The sequence below is a fragment of the Colossoma macropomum genome, unplaced genomic scaffold, assembly GCF_904425465.1.
Source record: "Colossoma macropomum unplaced genomic scaffold, Colossoma_macropomum, whole genome shotgun sequence".
Lineage (NCBI taxonomy): Eukaryota > Metazoa > Chordata > Actinopteri > Characiformes > Serrasalmidae > Colossoma > Colossoma macropomum.
Window position 1 is genome coordinate 23541732 of NW_023494794.1, and position 21414 is coordinate 23563145.

At 37.1% G+C, this 21414-nt stretch overlaps 1 protein-coding gene across 2 annotated transcripts in view; it reads left to right on the forward strand.

Moving 5' to 3' along the window:
* The first annotated feature begins 7493 nt into the window (after positions 1-7493).
* Positions 7494-21414, forward strand: part of eng (endoglin) — a 77194-nt gene continuing 63273 nt past the window's right edge. For both annotated transcript variants that reach the window (XR_005007764.1, XM_036580660.1), the window contains exons 1-2: positions 7494-7588; positions 9962-10183. Coding sequence is in view for 1 of the 2 variants with exons in the window: in XM_036580660.1 (XP_036436553.1) it covers positions 10126-10183 (58 nt within the window). In the remaining variant the exon portion in view is untranslated. The remainder of the gene's footprint in view (positions 7589-9961; positions 10184-21414) is intronic.

The window sequence follows — 21414 nt, forward strand, 5'->3', positions numbered from 1 at the left end:
ACATCAGCACAAGAGCTGTGTGTCGGGAGCTTCACGAAATGGGTTTCCATGGTTGAGCAGCTGCACACAAACCTAAGATCACTATGTGCCGTGCCAAGTGCCGGCTGGAGTGGTGTAAAGCATGCCGTCTTGGACTCTGGAGCAGTGGAAACGAAACAATCCATATAAATGCACATGGTTTTGGAATGCGATGTCCAACAAGCCCTACCTTGTACTTCCACTCACTGGCCACTTTATTAGAAACACCTATATTGTACATCCATCCACTGGTCACTTTATTGGAAACATCTACCTTGTGGTTAAGTGTCCACATACGTTTGGCTACATAGGGTATGTTCATTTCTCTACTTAAGTATTTTAAAGGCCAGTTTTTTAATATATGCTATTGTTCAGTAAAGCCCATTTTATTGTTTGGCCTTCTTTAAAAAACCTGATTAATCAAATAATCATCAAAATAGTCTATAGAAAATAATCCATACACTCTTAGAAAAAAGGTACTAAACTGTCACTGGGGTGGTTCCCTCAAGGGTACATCTCAGTACCTTTAGTCAGGGAACATAATTGTACCATATTTTATTGCGATTATAGATTTGTAAGTTGTGTTGACTCCACACTCCCCGTCGTGTCTTTAAGCTTTTTATTTTATTGTTCTGTTTTTAAACATTAGGTCATGAAAAGGTACAAATACAAAAAAAGAAACCATTGTTGTGCCTTTGTGGGAGACGCGCTTCTGTGTGAAAAAAAAAAAAAGCATAAAATATGGCCTGTGCGAAAGTTTACGTTTTGTGATTTATTTCTCTGTGTCAATAGAACCAGACATCAAACATTTTTTCCAGTTAATTTTTGGCTGTTTCTTTTGGTCCATTCATCATCAAATATATATATATATATATATATATGCATATACGCACACATGCTACACATACACCTACGCCTTTTTCCACTTGCAGTAAACATTTTTATGTACTATGTTAATTAATATATTTATGCTTGAAAAATAATTATTACCACATTTTTGTCTCTTATATGCAGTATCAAGTGTTGTGGAGCCACTCTTTTCATGACTCATCTCAACAGTTAATAGGTTGGACAAGCTTTACATAACGCTGGATGCTGGTAAAAAATCCCAGTCAACCTAATGAGAAACTGTAGCGCACTCTGTTTTGTCAAAATGCATACTTTTAAAATCTGTTATTAATTTCCCATCATATTTAGTAAAAAGTTCACCCTGTTCCATAATGACTGCGCTGTAGTTGTCTAATGCGAATAAAGTAATGATTAGATAGACAGTTGTGTGCTATCATATAGGTCAAATGGGGATTTACCACATTCCGCAAAGCTTGTCCAAACGGCCAATAGTTGCTATGTTAGAACGGATCTGCAGATGAACCACAGACAGGTGACTTGTGGAAATTTCAAAAAGGAGCTCAACCTGAATGGACAGTCTTTTCCATGTTCCCATGAGATACAAGGTACGTGTTTCTGATAAAATGGCCATGTACAGGAAGTACAAGGTAGGTGTTTCTAATAAAGTGGCCAGTAAGTGGAAGTACAAGGTAGGTGTTTCTAATTAATTGGACTGTGAGTGGAGGTGCAAAGTAGGTGTTTCTAATAAAGTGGCCAGTGTGTAGAAGTAGAAGGTAGATGTTTCTAATAAAGTGGCCAGTGAGTGGAAGTGCATAGTAGACGTTTCTAATAAAGTGGCCAGTGAGTGGAAACACAGGGTATGATGTATGTACCATAAAATTCTGGAGTTTTCCTGCAGAAGTATTAAAATGACATTTTCAGAGCATCACAACTGCAGATGTATAAAGGCTCATAATGTCGTATTGCAGTGTGCAAATCTTTTGAATGTGCTTCAATGAAATCATATTATACAGTATATCATCTGAATGGGATAGATTACGCTTTGCTTGTTGCGCTTTATTGTGGTTTTGTGTCAAGAAGCCATCCTTATAGCTGCGAAAGTGATATTGCTCACATTTTGCATTCTCTATAGACCTCTGTTTCCCCTGCAGCGTCGTCTCTCTCCAAGATGATTTAAAATCACATTGATTTTTATCCCACCACCACTACCTGCCCCACTGACAATACACTTTCATTTCTCTCAGTACAAGTGACAAGAAATGAAGAACAAGAAGAACCACTTTTGGTTCCATTAAGGACCTAACAGTGGACGTTTATTTGAAAAATTATTTTTCTAATTAAGATGTATGAGCATGAAGAGCCTCCACATAATGTAAAGGTTCTGCTAATTAAAGGTTTTACAAGATAAAAGAGCCCAAGACAAGAACCACTTAGAAACCTTTATTTTTAAAAGTTTTCCGTAAGAAGGGAGATTCTGTTCCATTCAACATTAGGGCTGTTATGATTGGTTATTTTCATTCTTGAATAATCTACACAGACAGGAAAAAAGGCACTGTGCACATACATTTTTTGTTAATCAAGATCTAAACGATGTAAATGTAGTTAATTTGTGTTAATTTGTTTCCACTCAGAAAATCAACACAAATGTGGAATTTGGGTGGGGTGCCCAAACTTTTGCACACAACTGCAGAAATTCAATATATAATATTACTAAATTAAAGTTAACATCAAACAGTTGCCATGCTCAAATGCATATGTTTCCACATTTACACAAAATACAACCCCTTTTCCAAAAAAGTTGGGACGCTGTGCAAATGTAAATAAAAATAGGATGCAATGATATGCAAATCATATAAACCATATGTTTTAAAGAAAAAAAATGCAAAGACAACGTATCAAATGTTGCAACTGAGAATTTTTTTTTTTTATTATATGTCCATTTTGAATTTGATGCCAACAACATGTTCCAAAAAAAGTTGGGACGGGGGCTTGTTTACCGCTGTGTTTCATCACCTCTTCCTTTAACAACACCCTGTAAGAGTTTAGGGAACTGAGGATACCAATTGCTGTAGTTACCGCAGAACACTTTTCCACCTCCCCTCAGTCCATTTTAAATGAGCTCAGGCCCAGAGAAGATGGCAGTGTTTCTGGATCCTGGTTATATATGGTTTCTTCTTTGCATTTTAGAGTTTTAATTAGCATTTGTGGATACAGCGATGAACTGTTTTCAAAGACAGTGGTTTTCAGAAGTGCCAGCAAATACTGGTTTTTGGCCTTGTCCCTTACATACAGAGATTTCTTCAGATTCACTGAATCTTTTGATGTGATTATGTACTGTAGATGATGAAAAGCAAAAGTTCTTTGCTATTTTATGTTGAGAAATGTTATTCTTGATTTGCACTATTTGCACGTGCAGCCTTTCGCAGAGTGGTGAACCCCTCCTCATCTTTACTTCTGGAGGACTCAGCCTCTCTGGGATGCTTACCCAATACCCAATTCATACCCAGTCATGTTACTGACCCATTGCCAATTAAACACCAGGTGGTTTTTTAGCATTACACAACTTTACCAGCCTTTTGTTGCTCCCGTCCCAACTTGTTTGGAACGTGTTGTTGTCATCAAATTCAAAATGGGCAAATATTTTTTCAAAAAACAATAAAGTTTCTCAGTTTCAACATTTGATATGTTGTCTTTATACTATTTTCAATGAAATATAGGGTTTAAATGATTTGCACATTGCATTTTGTTTTTATTTACATTTTGCACAGCGTCCCGACTAATTGAATATATGTCATTAATTGGCAGTTTTTTTAATTCAACACTGACGTTTTGTTGTTTTGTCCGTTATTGACTGGGTTCATGAGTCAAGTCAATTCATTCATCATGAACCACACATGATATAGTCTGCATAGAGTGAATTCCTCTGTCCATAAAATCCTTCAATCCTGTCCAAAGCCTGTGCAGAAACAAATATCATAGCTGAATGTATGAGTCATCGCTCTGAGCAGAACAGTTGCAGGAAAAAAGCCAAACCGTCCAGCACAGTAGCAGCACGTGGCTCAAAGCGCCGACCAAACATACCAACCCAAACCTCCTTCACCTGTGTTTCAATGTGTTGAAGGCAGCGATCCATGGACACCCGCACAGAGGATCGCTTCCTGTTATTGACCCCTGCTGGGGTCCTGGGGGTGTAGTTGGGGGGCCACAATCCCCACTGCAGTGCAGGCTACGTGCACACTTCCTCACACGCTCCGGCCTGCGTGATGTTTGTCCATCTGCAACATGAACCTCTTGAAGAAATGCCAAACATATATATTTTTGTCCTTTTAAAGCGCAAGCTGACCCTCCTTACTTCTCTTTTATGATTCATATAGTGAATAGCGAATGCACTCCCTGCACTACTGCCCACTTGTCTTTGGCCTCTTAACATAAAGAGGAAAAAAGACCCCACTAAAAATAGCGCTCTTAGTGGGACTTAAAAGCAGTTTGTTAGATGTTCAGTGTGAAAGAACCACCACAAACACCATCACCTCATGAAATTATAACAATTAGCCTACATTATTCTCCCTTGACTAAGTTTCCCAGCCGCCAGACAACAATGAAACGAGCTAAGAGCTAAAACTTATTTTTAGTCCACAGCAAAGAGCAAGGAAATGAATTTCACTCTTGTGGAGCCGCTGTTTTTTTCCTCCTCTGTTTTCTAACGGACGTTTGTCTGTGCCGCCCTTTCAACACCATGTTATTTTTTTTCCCAACAAAATTAAGGCAAAACCCGCCCCTCCTCTGCTAGGATTAGCCAGTAGCCCATAGTTCTGGAATATGATTGGTTGGTAGTTCATTGTTCTAGAATGCAGTTGGCTGGTAGGTAATTGTTCTAGAATGCAGTTGGTTGATAGTTTATTATTCTAGAATGTGGTTGGCTGGTAGTTTACTACAATGTGGTTGTCTGGGAGTTAAATGATCTAGAATGCGATTGGTCAATAATTAATTGTTCTAGAATGCAGTTGGTTGATAGTTTATTATTCTGGAATGCGGTTGGCTGGTAGTTCACTGGAATGTGGTTGTCTGATAGTTAATTGATCTTGATTGTGGTTGGTTAATAACTAATTGTTCTAGAATGCAGGTGGTTGATAGTTTATTCTAATGTGGTTGTCTGGTAGTTAATTGTTCTAGAATGTGGTTGTCTGGTAGTTAATTGTTCTAGAATGTGGTTGGTTAGTAGTTCTTTTTTCTAGAGTGTGGTTGGCTAGCAGTTAGTTGTTCTAGAATATGGTTGGTTAGGAATTAATTGTTCTACAGTGTGATTGGCTGGTATGTAATCTATCTAGAATGCAGTTGGCTTGTAGTTAATTGTTCTAGAATGTGGTTGTCTGGTAGTTAATTGTTCTAGAATATGATTGGTTAATAGTTCATTTTTCTAGAATGTGGCTATCTAGCAGATAATTGTTCTAGAATATGATTTGTTAGTAGTTAATTGTTCTATTATGTGGTTGGGTGGTATGTAATCGAACTAGAATGCAGTTGGCTGGCGGTTAATTGTTCTTAAATGCTAGTAGTTTATAATTTTAGAAGGCATTTCTAGAACTATGAAGTACTAGCCAAATTGCTTCTACAAACACTATCTATTAAGTTAGCATGCCATCTAAAAGCATTTTGGTCAGCATGCTTGTTCAAAGTTACAGTCTGTGACCAGCTAGTTCATTGTTCACAAGGCACCTCGCTAGTGGTGCAGAATACTAGAAGGCAGTTCATAGAAGTATTTTGGTAAATACTTTATAATTCTAGAAGGTGAGTGGCTAGTAGTTCATAGAAGCATGTTGGGTAGTACTTTATAGTTCTGGAAGGTGAATGGTTAGTGTTTGTAGAAGAAGGGTGAATGGCTGGGAGTTCACAGAAGCATTTTGGCTAGTACTTCATAGTTCTAGAAGGCAAATGGTCAGTGTTTATAAAAGCACTTTGGCTAGTATTTCATAGTTCTAGAAGGCAAATGGTCAGTGTTTATAAAAGCACTTTGGCTAGTACTTCATAGTTCTAGAAGGCAAATGGTCAGTGTTTATAAAAGCATTTTGGCTAGTATTTCATAGTTCTAGAAGGCAAATGGTCAGTGTTTATAAAAGCACTTTGGCTAGTACTTCATAGTTCTAGAAGGCAAATGGTCAGTGTTTATAAAAGCATTTTGGCTAGTACTTCATAGTTCTAGAAGGCAAATGGTCAGTGTTTATAAAAGCATTTTGGCTAATATTTCATGGTTCTAGAAGACAAATGGTCAGTGTTTATAAAAGCATTTTGGCTAATATTTCATGGTTCTAGAAGGCAAATGGTCAGTGTTTATAAAAGCACTTTGGCTAGTATTTCATGGTTCTAGAAGGCGAATGGTTAGTGTTTATAAAAGCACTTTGGCTAGTATTTCATGGTTCTAGAAGGCGAATGGTCAGTGTTTATAAAAGCATTTTGGCTAGTGTTTCATGGTTCTAGAAGGCAAATGGTCAGTGTTTATAAAAGCATTTTGGCTAATATTTCATGGTTCTAGAAGGCAAATGGTCAGTGTTTATAAAAGCACTTTGGCTAGTATTTCATGGTTCTAGAAGGCGAATGGTTAGTGTTTATAAAAGCACTTTGGCTAGTATTTCATGGTTCTAGAAGGCAAATGGTCAGTGTTTATAAAAGCATTTTGGCTAGTACTTCATAGTTCTAGAAGGCAAATGGTCAGTGTTTATAAAAGCATTTTGGCTAATATTTCATGGTTCTAGAAGGCAAATGGTCAGTGTTTATAAAAGCACTTTGGCTAGTATTTCATGGTTCTAGAAGGCGAATGGTTAGTGTTTATAAAAGCACTTTGGCTAGTATTTCATGGTTCTAGAAGGCAAATGGTCAGTGTTTATAAAAGCACTTTGGCTAGTACTTCATAGTTCTAGAAGGCAAATGGTCAGTGTTTATAAAAGCATTTTGGCTAGTACTTCATAGTTCTAGAAGGCAAATGGTCAGTGTTTATAAAAGCATTTTGGCTAATATTTCATGGTTCTAGAAGACAAATGGTCAGTGTTTATAAAAGCATTTTGGCTAATATTTCATGGTTCTAGAAGGCAAATGGTCAGTGTTTATAAAAGCACTTTGGCTAGTATTTCATGGTTCTAGAAGGCGAATGGTTAGTGTTTATAAAAGCACTTTGGCTAGTATTTCATGGTTCTAGAAGGCGAATGGTCAGTGTTTATAAAAGCATTTTGGCTAGTGTTTCATGGTTCTAGAAGGCGAATGGTCAGTGTTTATAAAAGCATTTTGGCTAGTGTTTCATGGTTCTAGAAGGCAAATGGTCAGTGTTTATAAAAGCATTTTGAGTACTACTTCATAGTTCCAGAAGGAGAATTGTGGCCAGTACTTTATAGCTCTAGATGGCGAATAGCTCAAAATACAGAATTTCATCAGGAAACGTCATTTTAAAATATAGATAATCACATCACTGTGAAAATGACTGGTGTTTTACAAGATTACATGTATTTAATTATTTCAAAAATAAAACTGTGAATATAATTATTTATCGATCTATATCGTGTATATATTTGTTTATTGCGCTACATTGCTTCTGATGATGAACTTCTAGCCAATCGCAGCGCAGGAGGGCGGGGCCTGTCGTAATACGGGTGGGAAAAGAGTAGCGCGAGCAGACGGCGCGGCTCGTGGTGGGAAACTAAAGTAGAGGGAAAGAGCTTCACAGCGTAAAAAGGTGAGTTTATACTTCTTTAATAAAACGAGCGGAGTTACAGTGAAGAGCCGCTCACTGCGCTAACAGCAGGGTCTTTGGTCGAGATCTGCTTTCACTTTGTTCTCATATGAGCGCCTCTCTGACCCGGCTGGACAGCTGGACTTCAGTTCTCAGAGTGGACACTGTGATATCGTTGTGTTACGGGCAGTTTTCAGACCTTTTATGGATGTTTTTATAACTGTACGCGTTTATCATGTAATCTGTAAGCGAAGCAGAGAGAAGTGAGCAACGTTTGCTTGCAGCTTTACTGAACTGACCACACTAATCAATGTCATGTGTTGAGCTCGTTGTTTCTGATGAATTAGAAAGTTTGGGCATTTTTCAACTGCCGCTTAAAGGGGAATTCCACCAATTTTTCAAAATTTCTCAGTAATATGTAGTGTTTCAGATGTAAACAGAGTCATTCAGAGCGGTTTGGTGTGAAATGGTTCAGATGTCTTTACAGTGGTGGTGATAGGAACCAAGGGTCGCCATGACTACAACATAAAAATAGACATTTTATTTACCATCCAAAACCACCAGTGAACCTACACGAGTCTTCTGGGTTTTATATGGAATGTTGATGATGGTAAAATAGTGGAAAATCTGGAATAAAAAGTTTTCTTTGGGCACTATTTTGCCCCACAACACTCTGCATGGATTCCTCCACCATGAGTGGATTTGAAAAATACATGTTCAATTTAAAGCTTCTCAAAATTGTAGTAAACAGTGTCTCAGTCATCAGGCAGTGTATAAGTAAGCATTTCATGTAAAAACATTCTGAGAAGGAGCTTTTAGAGGTCTGGTTCCTATCACCACCACTGTGAACAGTTCTGACTCGGTAAGGTTCTCTAGAACAGAGTATTTCACACCAAACCACTCTGAAAGACTCTGTTTACATCTTAACCATTTAATTATGTACAATTTTTGAAAAATCGATTGAGGTTCCCTTTAAATCTGTCCGTCTGTGAGGGACGAGTGTAGAGAAACCCCAGCAGTCAGTATGAAAGGACAGCTTCTTATCTGGTCGTTATGTTTGGGATGTGTCCCTTCCAGATAAAGACAGTCAGGAGTTTTCACTTTCTGAATAAGCCAAATAACATGTTTGTCATATTAATATTTAAGCCCAGCTACTGCATGAATAGAAAGTAAAAGCTGATGGATAAAGGTTTAACTCCATGTCCACTCCATGACCACTGGATTAATAGCTGACCATACAAAGAAAAAAAGAAGAAGAATTAAAATCAGGTTAAAAAAGGAGAAATATATGAAAGCCCGTTCCTGTCGGAGATAACAAAATAATTTCACTTAATTTCTTAAAATAATAGCTTATTGTGTTTAATATTTGACTTATTAACTCAAATCAATGACTTACTATGTCAAAATGATGTAGTGCTTCTAAATAATGACTATGTTAAAATAATGACATACTATGTTTAAATCATGACTAAATAACTCAAAACAATGACTTATTTTGTGTACATAATGACAGTATTTTGAAAAAGGGACTTAGTATGTCGAAATAATGATGTACTATGTCTAAATAATGACTTAAAAACTTAAAATAATGACTTACTATGTGTAGATAATGATGGTATTTTAAAGAAAGGGACTTGCCATGTCAAAATAATGACATGCTATGTCTAAATAATCACTTAGTAACTCAAAATAATGACTTACTATGTGTAGATAATGACAGTATTTACATAGTAAGTGGACTTACTATGTCAAAATTATGACTTGTTTTTTTTAGATTTTGACTTAATACTTTAAAATAATATCTTGAAATTGTGACATAGTATCCCCAAATATCTTACGACTTAAAATGATGACTTCTTTAATTACATAGTTTTGACTTCGTATCTGGAAATACTAGTTACTATGTTGAAATAACTTGAAATAACTCAATAAACCATTATTTCAACCTAATAATCAACAATAATCAACATCAACAAGTCGTTATTCTTAGTTACTAATTCAAAAATTTGATATACTGAGCAAAAAAAGCATATCTTTATATCAGTTTATATAACAACCATGTATCAGAGTGAATCCATTAGTACAACATCATCACTCTCAAAGCAGAACATTATTGTTATAGCATAAAACAAGCCATAAAGCTATTCTTGTTTATCAGTAAACACTTGAACTCTGTAATGAAAGAATAGCCAAAGTCATGAACTGGGGTCCCCTCAGCCTTTCTCTAGCCAGCAGCAGTCAGCAGGAATGTCCACCAATCAGTCATTCCAAAGAGTTTTTTCAGAAGCGTAATGGTCCAAAAAGAGGCAACTTCCATGGTCTTTAGTCGAAACGAGCCCCACGAGAGTTTACTGCTAACGCCCGCCTCCTTTTCAGCACCGCCAGGAAGTGTCAAGGCTGGACTGGAGCGCTCAGCCCAGCTGAAATACAAGCACACACACACGCACTGCCCCATCCTGCCACTGCACCAGAGCCCACGCTGTCCACAAGTGCCGGCTACCGAGGAGAGACCTTCACCGCAGAGGGATACGCTGCAGAAAATGGAGAGCATCACTGCGTTTCTGGCTTTACTGATGTGCCTCAGCGCCGCAGCCTCAGGTAACAACATCACCTTTAGCGTTTGAGTTTCAGACACAATCTAAAGGAGTTTTTCTTGATGTTCTGGGTAGTACAGTAAAGGTGCCAGACAGGCTTCTTTGTATCTTCCGTAACTTCAAACAGCTCAGTTCCTTAGGGAACCAAAAAGAAAAAGAAATAATAAGAGGTTATTTTACTGCCTCTTTCTAAAGAACATAAGACACTGATTCAAAAGTGGACACACGATTTAAATAATCGACAGAGTTATCAACTTTCAGTTTGACTCCGTTTTGGTGCCAGTATAATATTACTGTATTTGCTCATTCATGTAAATTCAGTTCAGCACTACTTTCTACTTGTCTTTTTTAGTGCCAACACACTTTATAGCTATATTCTTTGTAAAGAACATAAAGTGCTGATTCAAATGTGGACACATGAATCAAATAATCGATATAGTTCTCGTCTTTCAGTTTGACTCACGTTTAGTGCTATTTGTGCCAAAATGATACCACTTTATTCGCTCATTCATGTAAATTCAGTGCATGATTCCTTCCTTCTTGTTTTAAGTGCTAACACACTTTTTTGCTGATGTGGGATGAAAATTTGCAGTAAGACATTTTAGAACTGCAATATCAGAGCTCAGCACTAACTTATTTTAGATGACATATGAACTGACCTGATGTGCTGCGCTCTGTTTTCTCTTCCTTTATACTGAGCGTGCATGTCAGTGTAATAACGTGAGAGCTGTCACACAGTGCCAGACTGGACATTTGTCCAGCACAAAGAAAGACAAAAAAGAATGACATAGATGCAGTGGTATGCAGAGGTTTGAACAATCAGACGATGTTTTGTTGATTGTCTAAGTGAAAACAAGTGAACACGTCCTCTACTTGAATATGCCGAATTTAGCGCACAATTTCTATTTGTTTGTTTAATGTAATTAATGCATTGGTTGGGGATGCCAAAACTTTTGCACACCACCGTATGTAAGGTTGGTGCGTGAGGATAAACTGTCCATGCTGTCAAAACGTGCGCTAACACATTTCCATGTGTTAGACGAGGACTTAAGAAGGCTGCCGGTGTGTTTATAGCCGTGTGCAAAAGTTTTGGCGCCCCGGTAAAATGACGTTTTGCTGAATTTTCGGAGTGAAAACAAGTGAACACGTTGCAAATGTTCATGCACGGTTTCTGTTTCTGTGCTGAATTTAGTATATTGGGAAAAAATAAAACTTACAATAGAGAATTGCTCGAACTTTTGCAAGTGTGTTCTCTGCAGAGGAGACTTTTGAATTTGCATAAAACAACAAAACTTGTACATACATTAGAGATAATACAGATATATGTAATTAGATTTTTTATATTTTCATTAACTTTTGATGAATGCTAAAGCTAGATTAAACAAACAAATCAATACAGAATATCTGTTAACTTAGTCTTATAGTTTTACACTCAAAAATCTGCTGAATAGAGATTCTTTGCAAAAGTGCTGGAAGCTTCTTCTTTTTGTGTGTGCTGTGCTCTCTGATGGGTCATTATAGGCTTATATAGAGGCTTACTGTAAAAGCATGCCTATACACATTAACACAGCCTTGAAAAACAGTATGAGTTGCACTGTCTGGAATTTTGCAAACATTATATGGTGCAAATACATGTTTGTGATTAAAACGTGAGTCTCTCTCTGTTCACATATGTTAATCATTTGGCATTTTGAATGCGCTGCACATTGTTGTCCTATAGACTGTTATCCTGCCAAGGTATTGGGACACATGTAGATCAGCGCAAACGTGCTCTTATTGGAGGAGGTAACAGATCCACCTTTGGCCCAAATACATGCTAAAATGCTTTATGGAAGGCCGATGATGTAAGAGTGGAATAGCTATCCACTGCAGTTAAACGTAATGATTTGTGTATTAATGCAGATTAATGCAGATTTTCCTTTTCTTTGACACATTTGCTGCACATATACTGATATCCATATTACATAGCACCCTACAATTGCCCTCTTTACAAAAAGACTTGTACCATGTTACCCTATAGAAACGTTTAAAACTAAAAAATGAACTCACCAAAGGCTTTAAAAGCAAAACTGATTAATGGGGTGGCAATATAGCAGAAATATGATATTACGATACACAGTTTGTATCAGGATATTTCACTTTTTCTGAGGTTTAATATGTTGGAACTGCACAACTAATAGAAGTGTCACATTTACAAACTACTGTAAAAACTACATTGGACTAAAAAGGACTAATGATGGTCCGTTTGTAATGAAGCGTGCTGTTGTTTAGTGTCCTTAACAGAGAATTCCACTGATTTTCAACATTCCTGTTTAATTCAGTGGTTGAGGTGTAAACAGAGTCAATCAGAGTGGTTTGGTGTGAATTGGTTCAGATTTTTTTATAGTGATGGTGATAGGAACCAGGGGTCGTCATGACTACAACACAAATATAGACATTTTATTTACCATCCAAAACCACCAGTGAACCTACACGAGTCTTCTGAGTTTATATATGGAATGTTGATGATGGGAAAATAGTGGAAAATCTGAAAAAGTAAGCTTTCTTTGGGACTACTTCGCCTCACAACACTCTGCATTTACCCCTCCTCCATTAATAGAGTAAAATAAATGGACTAAAATACATTTTAAGCCAAAAATGTATCACAAACTATCATAAAGTAATGTTTTAAGACATCAGGCAGTGTATTAATAACCATTTCATGTAATAACTTTTTATGAGGGAGCTTTTAGAGGTGGATGTCTGGTTCCTATCACCACCACTGTGAACAGTTCTGACTTCTGTAGAACAGAGCATTTCACACCAAACCACTCTGAATGACTCTGTTTACATCTTAACCATTTAATCAAGCATGAATTTTGATGAATCAGTGGAATTTCCTACTACATTTAACGACTGACAATGTCCATGATATGTTCGGAAAACAGTTCTGTGAGCTTGATAACAAAAATATATCAGCATGTATATCACTGCTACTCATTGATACGCTTTTCAGGAAAGGCAAAAAAAAGTTGATCGACTCACTTTCTGGAAGTTTTAATAGGTTGGTACAGTTACAGTTATAGTTCTTAGTCATGAACCAATTTTGCACTCTAAAAAGATGAAAAATCCAGTTCTCTTATAAGCCGTTGGGCAAACATTTGACCAGTTGTGACCAGTCTTGTTTGTTAAATGCAAATGCATTTATTTAATGGACGTACATCAAATGACTCAAATGGGTCATTCTACAGAGACGCCCATTTTTGTGTCCCTAGCGTTTACACTATATTACACTTGAAAACCATGTTAGGGTTACAGTTTATTTATATTTATTATATATATAATAAAACAGTATGTTATTTTAACCATTACACCTCCTTGATCCATCAATTTATCAATATTGGTTTTAAATCAATTATCTAGAATTCCAGGCACCACAGAAGAGCTCGTCCCCACAGTCATGTGTGAAGGCTGAGGCCATATTTTGTCACTGGTGTTACCTTTCTTATGTGTAACACCAGTGACAATCAGTAACACCAGTGACTCCTATGGACAGATAAAGTGATAACGTTTCAGATAAGTGAACGTTTCTGTAGAATGACCCAAACAGGAACTAATTTTATAGACAATATTACAGACATTGAAGAAAATCTGTCTGTTTTCTTCTTTTTATTACTTATTATCATCACTAGCATCATACATTTTGACAGACACGCCTTTGATGCATGCTTAATGATATTTGCGTGTGAGTTTTGTCCTCGCGAGAAGGAATATAACATAAGGAAATTGTGCTCAATATGAGGAAACCGATGTTGTTATTAATACCTCTCCTGGCTGAAAGAACAGTCCATTCTTTCAACAGTGGGTGTGCATCATGCTGTATTTATGTGGAATTCTTGACCGCGGGCCAAATTGGAACATTGTATGTTGCGACTCTTTTTTTTTGCGTAGGTGAAACAGCCACTTGGGAACCAGCCACTTATTGAGATGTATGATTTTCATGTTTGTAGCTGCAGTGCTAGTTGGTGACTGGTATGATTGCTCTGATTAAAGTGGAGCTGTTCAGGTGCTGCAGGTGTTTGATTCGGGTTGGAGTGGCAGTTGGTGTGAATCAGTCTCTGAGGCTGATAGTAAAATTAGGCATCTGGGGCTGAATTCAAGAAAAATCTTCTCAATTCTATGTTTTTTTCTTAACTACATTCAAATTGTTATTCTTGAAATAAGTTATTAAGAATGATCTCATTTTCTTTTCTTAACTATTTTCTTAAGAATGATTTTAAGAACAAGTGTTATTCTTTAGGATATTTTGTTCTTAAATGTTTTCTCAACCTTATGACAGCCTCACACTCATCTTAGGCTGTAACTTGACGAGGTGAGCATCTAAATTGATCACATATGCTGCCTCTGCTGCTCCTCATCCTCATCCATCACCCCACAGTTATCATATTTTCCAAAGAGGATGTTTTCCTCCATTTTTCTACTCTGAGTGGATTCAACTAAGAACCAGAAATGACGGTTCATACAAATTTAAAATGTATCTCGCATCATTTATGGTACATGGTAAAATGAAACTCTTAAGAAAATAGTTAAGATTATTTTAAGAGAATTTTTGAGAACTTATGTTTTTTTCGAGAATTGCAGTCAAGAACATTCTTATGAACTTCTTAAGAACCTTCGCAAGGTTTCTGAGTCCAGCCCCGGCTCTTTACCACTGCGGGGTATATGTAGCGCTAATGCAGCAGAATGGTGGGTTTAATGGTCAGGGAATGCAATTCTTCTGTTGGGCAGCAAGTAGTTATGATGATATGTCATCATTATTGTTACAAAATACTCTTTTATGAGTATATGATGAGTATGATCAGTACATCTTGGGTGGGAACTCGGTGTCACATCAACTTAATATATTAATTTACATTTTTGGCAATTATTTTTTTCTCTTGTTCTTTATTTATTATTATCACATTGAGAATTAAAAATATATAACGTTTTTGTAGCCGTACTAAAATGTGGTGCTACTGTTTTGCTGGTGCATTTTCTCCATTTCATTGTGTTCGCAAACCTAAAAAATAAGTAAATGTAACTATTCATATTGCATATGATGACATTTTTTTTAAGTATCTTTATATTGTTGCTGTATTGTGCTGCATGGACTTTTTTAGCCTCTTGAAACCCAATATTATTCTTCACTTATAATCTTATGAAGATTTTATATAGTAATTACTATGAAATGCTCAGTAACCCATATGAATTATTGAGGTAATCTGATTTAAAATACTCAGTGCTATGAATTATTCAGTATTTGCTAATAATTACTGACTAACTAACATGAATTACCAGTAGGTACTATAATTTATCCTGTAATCACTATAAAATATTCAATAACTACTAGTTTACTACTAAATTATTCATGGTCTACTATGAAATATTGAATAACTAATATCAATTACTCTGTTTCTAATGTGAAATATTTAGTATCTACTATGTATTATTAAGTATTATGAAGTATTATGTAACAAATATGTCAGTTCTGTGTTTTTGAGAGTGAAGAACCAAAGTGTGGATCCAGAGTTTAGAGTTTACAGGGTTAAAATAGTGATGCGCTCTTCAGTGTGAACATTATTGAGCTTCTGTGTTTAAGCCGCAGAGTAGGGGAGAATGCTGGCGGAGCCGCCTGACCGCAATTTGAACCCGCAGCCCTCCAGATCCTGGAGTGAAGGCCATATCCAGTAAGCCTCTAACACTCCATGAGGCTCTGCCACATAGCTGTCTGCAGTAGCTTTTATTTACCTAATCATTTTAATGAAAAATAAGAGAGAGAATGTAAGTTACTGCTGAAAAGTTACTGTACAGTATGTGTAAGTCAGTTTGATAGACAGTAAGAGTATATATACAGTATTCTATATATACAGTATAATAAGATGCAGTACTGTGCAAAAGTCCGAGACCACCCTTCATTTATTAAATCCTGTCAAAACCCTCGTTAAGTACAAGTTATTCATTCAGCATTTTTTGCATCAGGAAAAAAAAATATATTTAACATAAAATTACACAGAAGCATCAACCGCTAAATCTAATATCAGCTGTTTGAGTGTTCAGTGTGTCACTCTTTACCTTTATTACAGCCTCCATTCTTATCAGGGGACTCACTTTCAGTTTCTCACAGACATCTACAGACACACCAAAAGTTCAGTCTTAGAAGCTGGTTGATCATTTTCTGAAGTAATCAAACACATTCAGTGGTGTTGAGGTCTGGACTCTGGGGTGGTCAGTCCATTGTTCAGCTTCTTTGTTTGATGTGTCCGTCTCCTTTTCTCAGTGAGGTTCTTCTTGACAGCTACACATCCTTTCAGACCCACAGCGCTGAGTCGTCTTCTCACAGTGGAAGGATGGACAGAAACACCTGTGGATGTTTTCAGATCTGAAGCAGCTTGATTTTCTCCTCTCTCTCAAAGATGAAAGCTTTAAGTGCTGTTTATCTGATGGGGGGCAGTTTTGGTGTCAAGAAGTGTGGTTGTTAGGAGTCCATATTCTCTGTTTTTAAACTCCAGTTTTGGAAACTCACTTATTTTCCTTTGACTTCCTCGTCCTCACACAAGAGGATTATTTTATATCGAATCTTCTCAGAAATATCTCCTGAAAAATTATTTACTGGAAATTAAATAAATATAGGGTCTCTGACTTTTGCACAGTACTGTAGATGATACTTTTAATTTTTCTAAGGTGTGTGAACAAGTTGGAAGAGACAAAATGCACCGGCAACAGAGCAGCGCCACATTTAAAAGGGGCTGATGAGTATAAATACAATGATTTAAATGATTTAGGACAGAACAGGAGGAAAAAAAAGTCAAAAATCTGGTAAAAATGAATGAATAAAATAAGATGATCTCATAACGAGCTGCCGTCCAATCAGTTACACTGGCTGTTGTTGTTTACAGACTCTCTGTAATTGGTCTAAATCTGTATTTTTATGACCCATGCAGTTGCTTAGTGTTCTGATCGCCCCCATCATATACTCGGAAAAGAATACCGTGCCATAATTTATCACAATAATAACAATGTATCATCACATCGGCCACCCTGAGCGAGAAAGGCAGCCAGAGAGATGCAGAGAGTGAGTCTATGTGAGTGAGTGAGATAGATAGAGAGAGACGGAGGTAAAGCTAGCAGTCGGGGGCCTGTAGCTGAGCCTGGAGGGAAACCACAGGGACTGATATCCTGAGGAAAAGGCCGAGAGGGGGGCTATTACATAACGACTGAAACCCACCAGCCCGGCTATGGCACCAGCTTACCGCTCTGAAGGAGCCCTGCCAAGAGAGAAGGAGCGATAGAGTGGAAATAGAGAGGGAAATAAAGACCCTGAGGGAAATAAAGAGCCTGAGGGATGACGGACATTTCTTCAGATAGGGAAAAAAAGAGGGAAAAAAAAGAGAAAAAACAAAAAGCAGCGGCTGGAAGAGGGAAAAAAATCCCCCCTGTGTTAAATATGGCGTGTAGAGGACAAATAAGGCACTTCCCCGCAATGAAATGAGCCAGACAGGGTGGCAGGGAGACCCAGTGACGCGACTGGAGACCGATTTCTATCTCAAAATCGCAATTAACAATCCCTCTCCCCCCCCAGCCCGCCGCCTCCTCCACCGCCATTCTCTTTTTTCCTCCTCCTTTCTGCTTTCTGAGCCGTTCAGCTGACTCTGTTTATGCATTATTTCCTCCTGGTCCTCAGTGCCACTTTGCAGTGTTTTTCTCGCTAGCAGGCTGAGAAGTTTCTGTGCAGGTTGACGGAATATTTTCTGCTGTAGGTGCAGATGTGATTAACCCTTTAAAGGACCCAAATCATGGAAAGCTGAATTTGCCTCACTGAGAGAGGGATTAGAGTTTGAAATGGGATGTCAACATTGTTGAAACACAAATTATACGCATTAATACATACAATATATATATATATATAAACGAAGCTGCTTTGAATTCAGTGTCTTTGTGGTATCATATTTACCTACATTTGCAAGTTCATTCTAGAGAAGCTTAGCTCCGCCCACTCGCATTGACATTATAAAGGGCATTTTGAATGAGGAACCTTACAGGGCAGCCAATCAGAACATGTATGTTAGTCTTGGGGCACAGGATCATTACTTATTATAAAATTCATTATAAAAATGATTAAGATCACATAAGCATCATACGTGAACCACTATCAATTATTCAGTAACTACTATGAATTATTTATGAATTTTGATGTATTGTTCAGTAACTTTGATGAATTATTCAGTGTTCACTATGGATTATTCAACATCCACTATGAATTATTTAGTATTCACCATGAATTATTCAGTACCCACTATGAATTATTAAGTAATTATGATGAATTATGCAGTATCTATGATGAATTATACAGTAACTACTATGAATTATTCAGTAATTAGAATGAAGTAATCAGTATCCACTATGGATTATTCAGTAACTATGATGAATTGTTCAGTATCCACTATGAATTATTCAGTAACTATGATGAATTGTTCAGTATCCACTATGAATTATTCAGTAATTATGATGAATTATTCAGTAATTATGATGAATTAATTAGTGTCCACTATGACTTCCACATTGTAAATTATTTTATAACTACTTTGACTTTTTCAGTATCCACTATGAATTATTCAGCATCTATTATGAGTTATTCATTATCTACTATTTACAGTCCCACAATATGGAGTTAAAAGAATGTATCATTCTACAAATATGAAAGTGGGAGGAATTAATGCTCCATTCTTTGTTCGCATTGCTACTTGGAGGAATTTTCCACTTGAGTGTAATTTCCCCTGATGTAACGTGTTAACAAGACACTCGTACTTAAGCGGAGAGAGAAAGATCAAAGGAGCCGCTCGCAGACACTCGCGCTTTAATTCTCTCTCTACTTTACCCCTAATCATAAACACTGTCTTATTTTAATTAGGACTCTTATTATAGGCCCTCTGTCTTAAACTGCCTCGGCTTGAGAATGTTTTCTTCCACTAAACTCACATTAGCATACAACATCTGCCGTGTTTTTAATCCAGGTGTTTGGAGAGAGCTGTTTTGCAAGAATTCTACATCGATGCAGAATCAGATCAGTAGAAAACTCCTTATTTACCTTCATGAAACGTCAGATATGACAGGCATTATATCAGTCTGACCACAGATAAGTGGTGTGAATTCTCAGTGTAAATTCCATTCTCATGAAAAAGATCACTATCTCATCCTCTTATCAAACGCATGACCCTTCAAACTACGGGGATAAATAAACACATGGAAACAAACAACGTCATGGCAGAAAGTTGCTCTTGCAGAAGATGTTTTCAAATTGTTTTGGAGATGTAAAAGAACTGCAGAGAGCAATTTAAATGACCAACATGCCTCCCTTATCTCCCTTATCAGGCAACAGCCTCACCTACCTAATAGCTAACAAAAAGACAAAGAGAAAGATTTAAGATGAACATTGATAATTTGGAGACGACCAGACTTATTTGCATTTATAATCACTCCAGCTGGTTTCCTGATACGTTTAATCTGCAGTGAGAAACTGTCAAACAATAAAAACTCAGCTGAAGTCAGCTTCTTGTTCATATTTTCCGGTCCTACCTTAAATGGTGCAGCGGTTACATTTTTGCGCCTCAGGAATCATTTAAGGTGGAACGGGAAAATTCGAACAAGAAGCTGGTGAATGAGAAGCGACTACAGCCTCATAAAATGCCAACGTTGAGCGAATTTTCAAGAAACTGTACTACTTTTGTGGAAAAGTTTCCTGCTGGAGATGTGAGAAAAGCGGCTATAGCTGAACTAAAGCTTAAAGCAGAGCAAAGTACATACATACTGAGACGTATTAATAGCCAAGATGGTGAAATGGTCATAAAATGTTGTGGCTCTCAAAAGGGTTTGATTTTTATTGCAAGGACAAAACAGCCAAATGACAAAATGACCCTTGATCTAGTGAAACGTGGTTTGTCGGTTCAACCTAAAACATTTTGTCGCTGTCCAAAGAAAACCATGTATCTCCATTTTTGTTGATTTTTATTTATGTCATTTCAACACACCAACTTTACATTGTGTGAACATTTCATGATGAATGGACCAATGGAAATGCTCAAAAATCACTTGGAATAAAATCTCTTTACATTAACTTACATTGAAAGATAAGAGGGTTTTTTCCCTCTCCTGCAAAGTTACTTATCAACAGTGGCTTACAAAAGTGCTTTGCTGTCCACCCTGCTAAAAAAACATGAGAGAGTCCTTTACACTGTGAGACCAACCCATTGGGAAAACACAGAATACCATTACTGACTATTAGACACCATCAGGAACCAGCAGACACTTTTAATGTTTTTTTCAGGAGGGAAGACACTGACAGAAACAAGAGCCACTGCTGATATCTATAGAGAAATATAGAAGTAAGACATAGCATAGATGCAAAGCAAGACGTTTCAACAAGTGCTTGAAAATACTTTAAATATAACATTATAAAGCAAAATTGTTGTTTAGATGAACAAAACAATATTTTACAGACATTCAAACCAGAAAAACACTATTTAGCTGTAATATCTGGCTTGCTAGGTAGCTAGCCAAGCTACTTAGATCCACAAAGTGAGCTAATGCTGTCTTCAGGTCCTCCTCAGAAGTTCTAAGTACGACATATGCATTCATCTGGTAAATCCGACATTTCAGACAGGACTTTAAAGCAGCATAAGTTAGCTAATCTGTAGTTAGAACAGCAAAACTGGTGCCAAGATATTAGCAAGGTAGCTAACATTACCTCCTGAACATATGATTGTGGAATTTCCTACTTATGACCTTCGAAGTCGTATTGATTTGTGTTCAAGTGGTTTGGGTTGGAAATAAGATACACTGGAAATAATGTTTTTGGTTGGCTTTTGTCATTAATAAGAGTCACTATATTTTGCGTTACTGCAACAAACCGAAGAGCAGAAGATGCGAATAAGCAGAGTAATTTTTGTCATTATATGTATCACGTAATGTGCTTATATCTGTATTTCCAGGTGTGGATGGTTTTAGCCCACAGTGTTAAGGTTGTGGCTGATGAAAAACTGAAATACAGCCAGTTTATCAGCAGCTATCATTGCTATTTTGTTGACACGCCCCAGACTCGGAAACTCAGGGCTCATCGAAAAATCTAAGTTTCCCACTGGTAAATATGACATTCATCTGGTAAATCTGACATTTCAGAGAGGACTTGAAGGCAGCAGTTAGCTAATCTTTAGCTAGAACAGC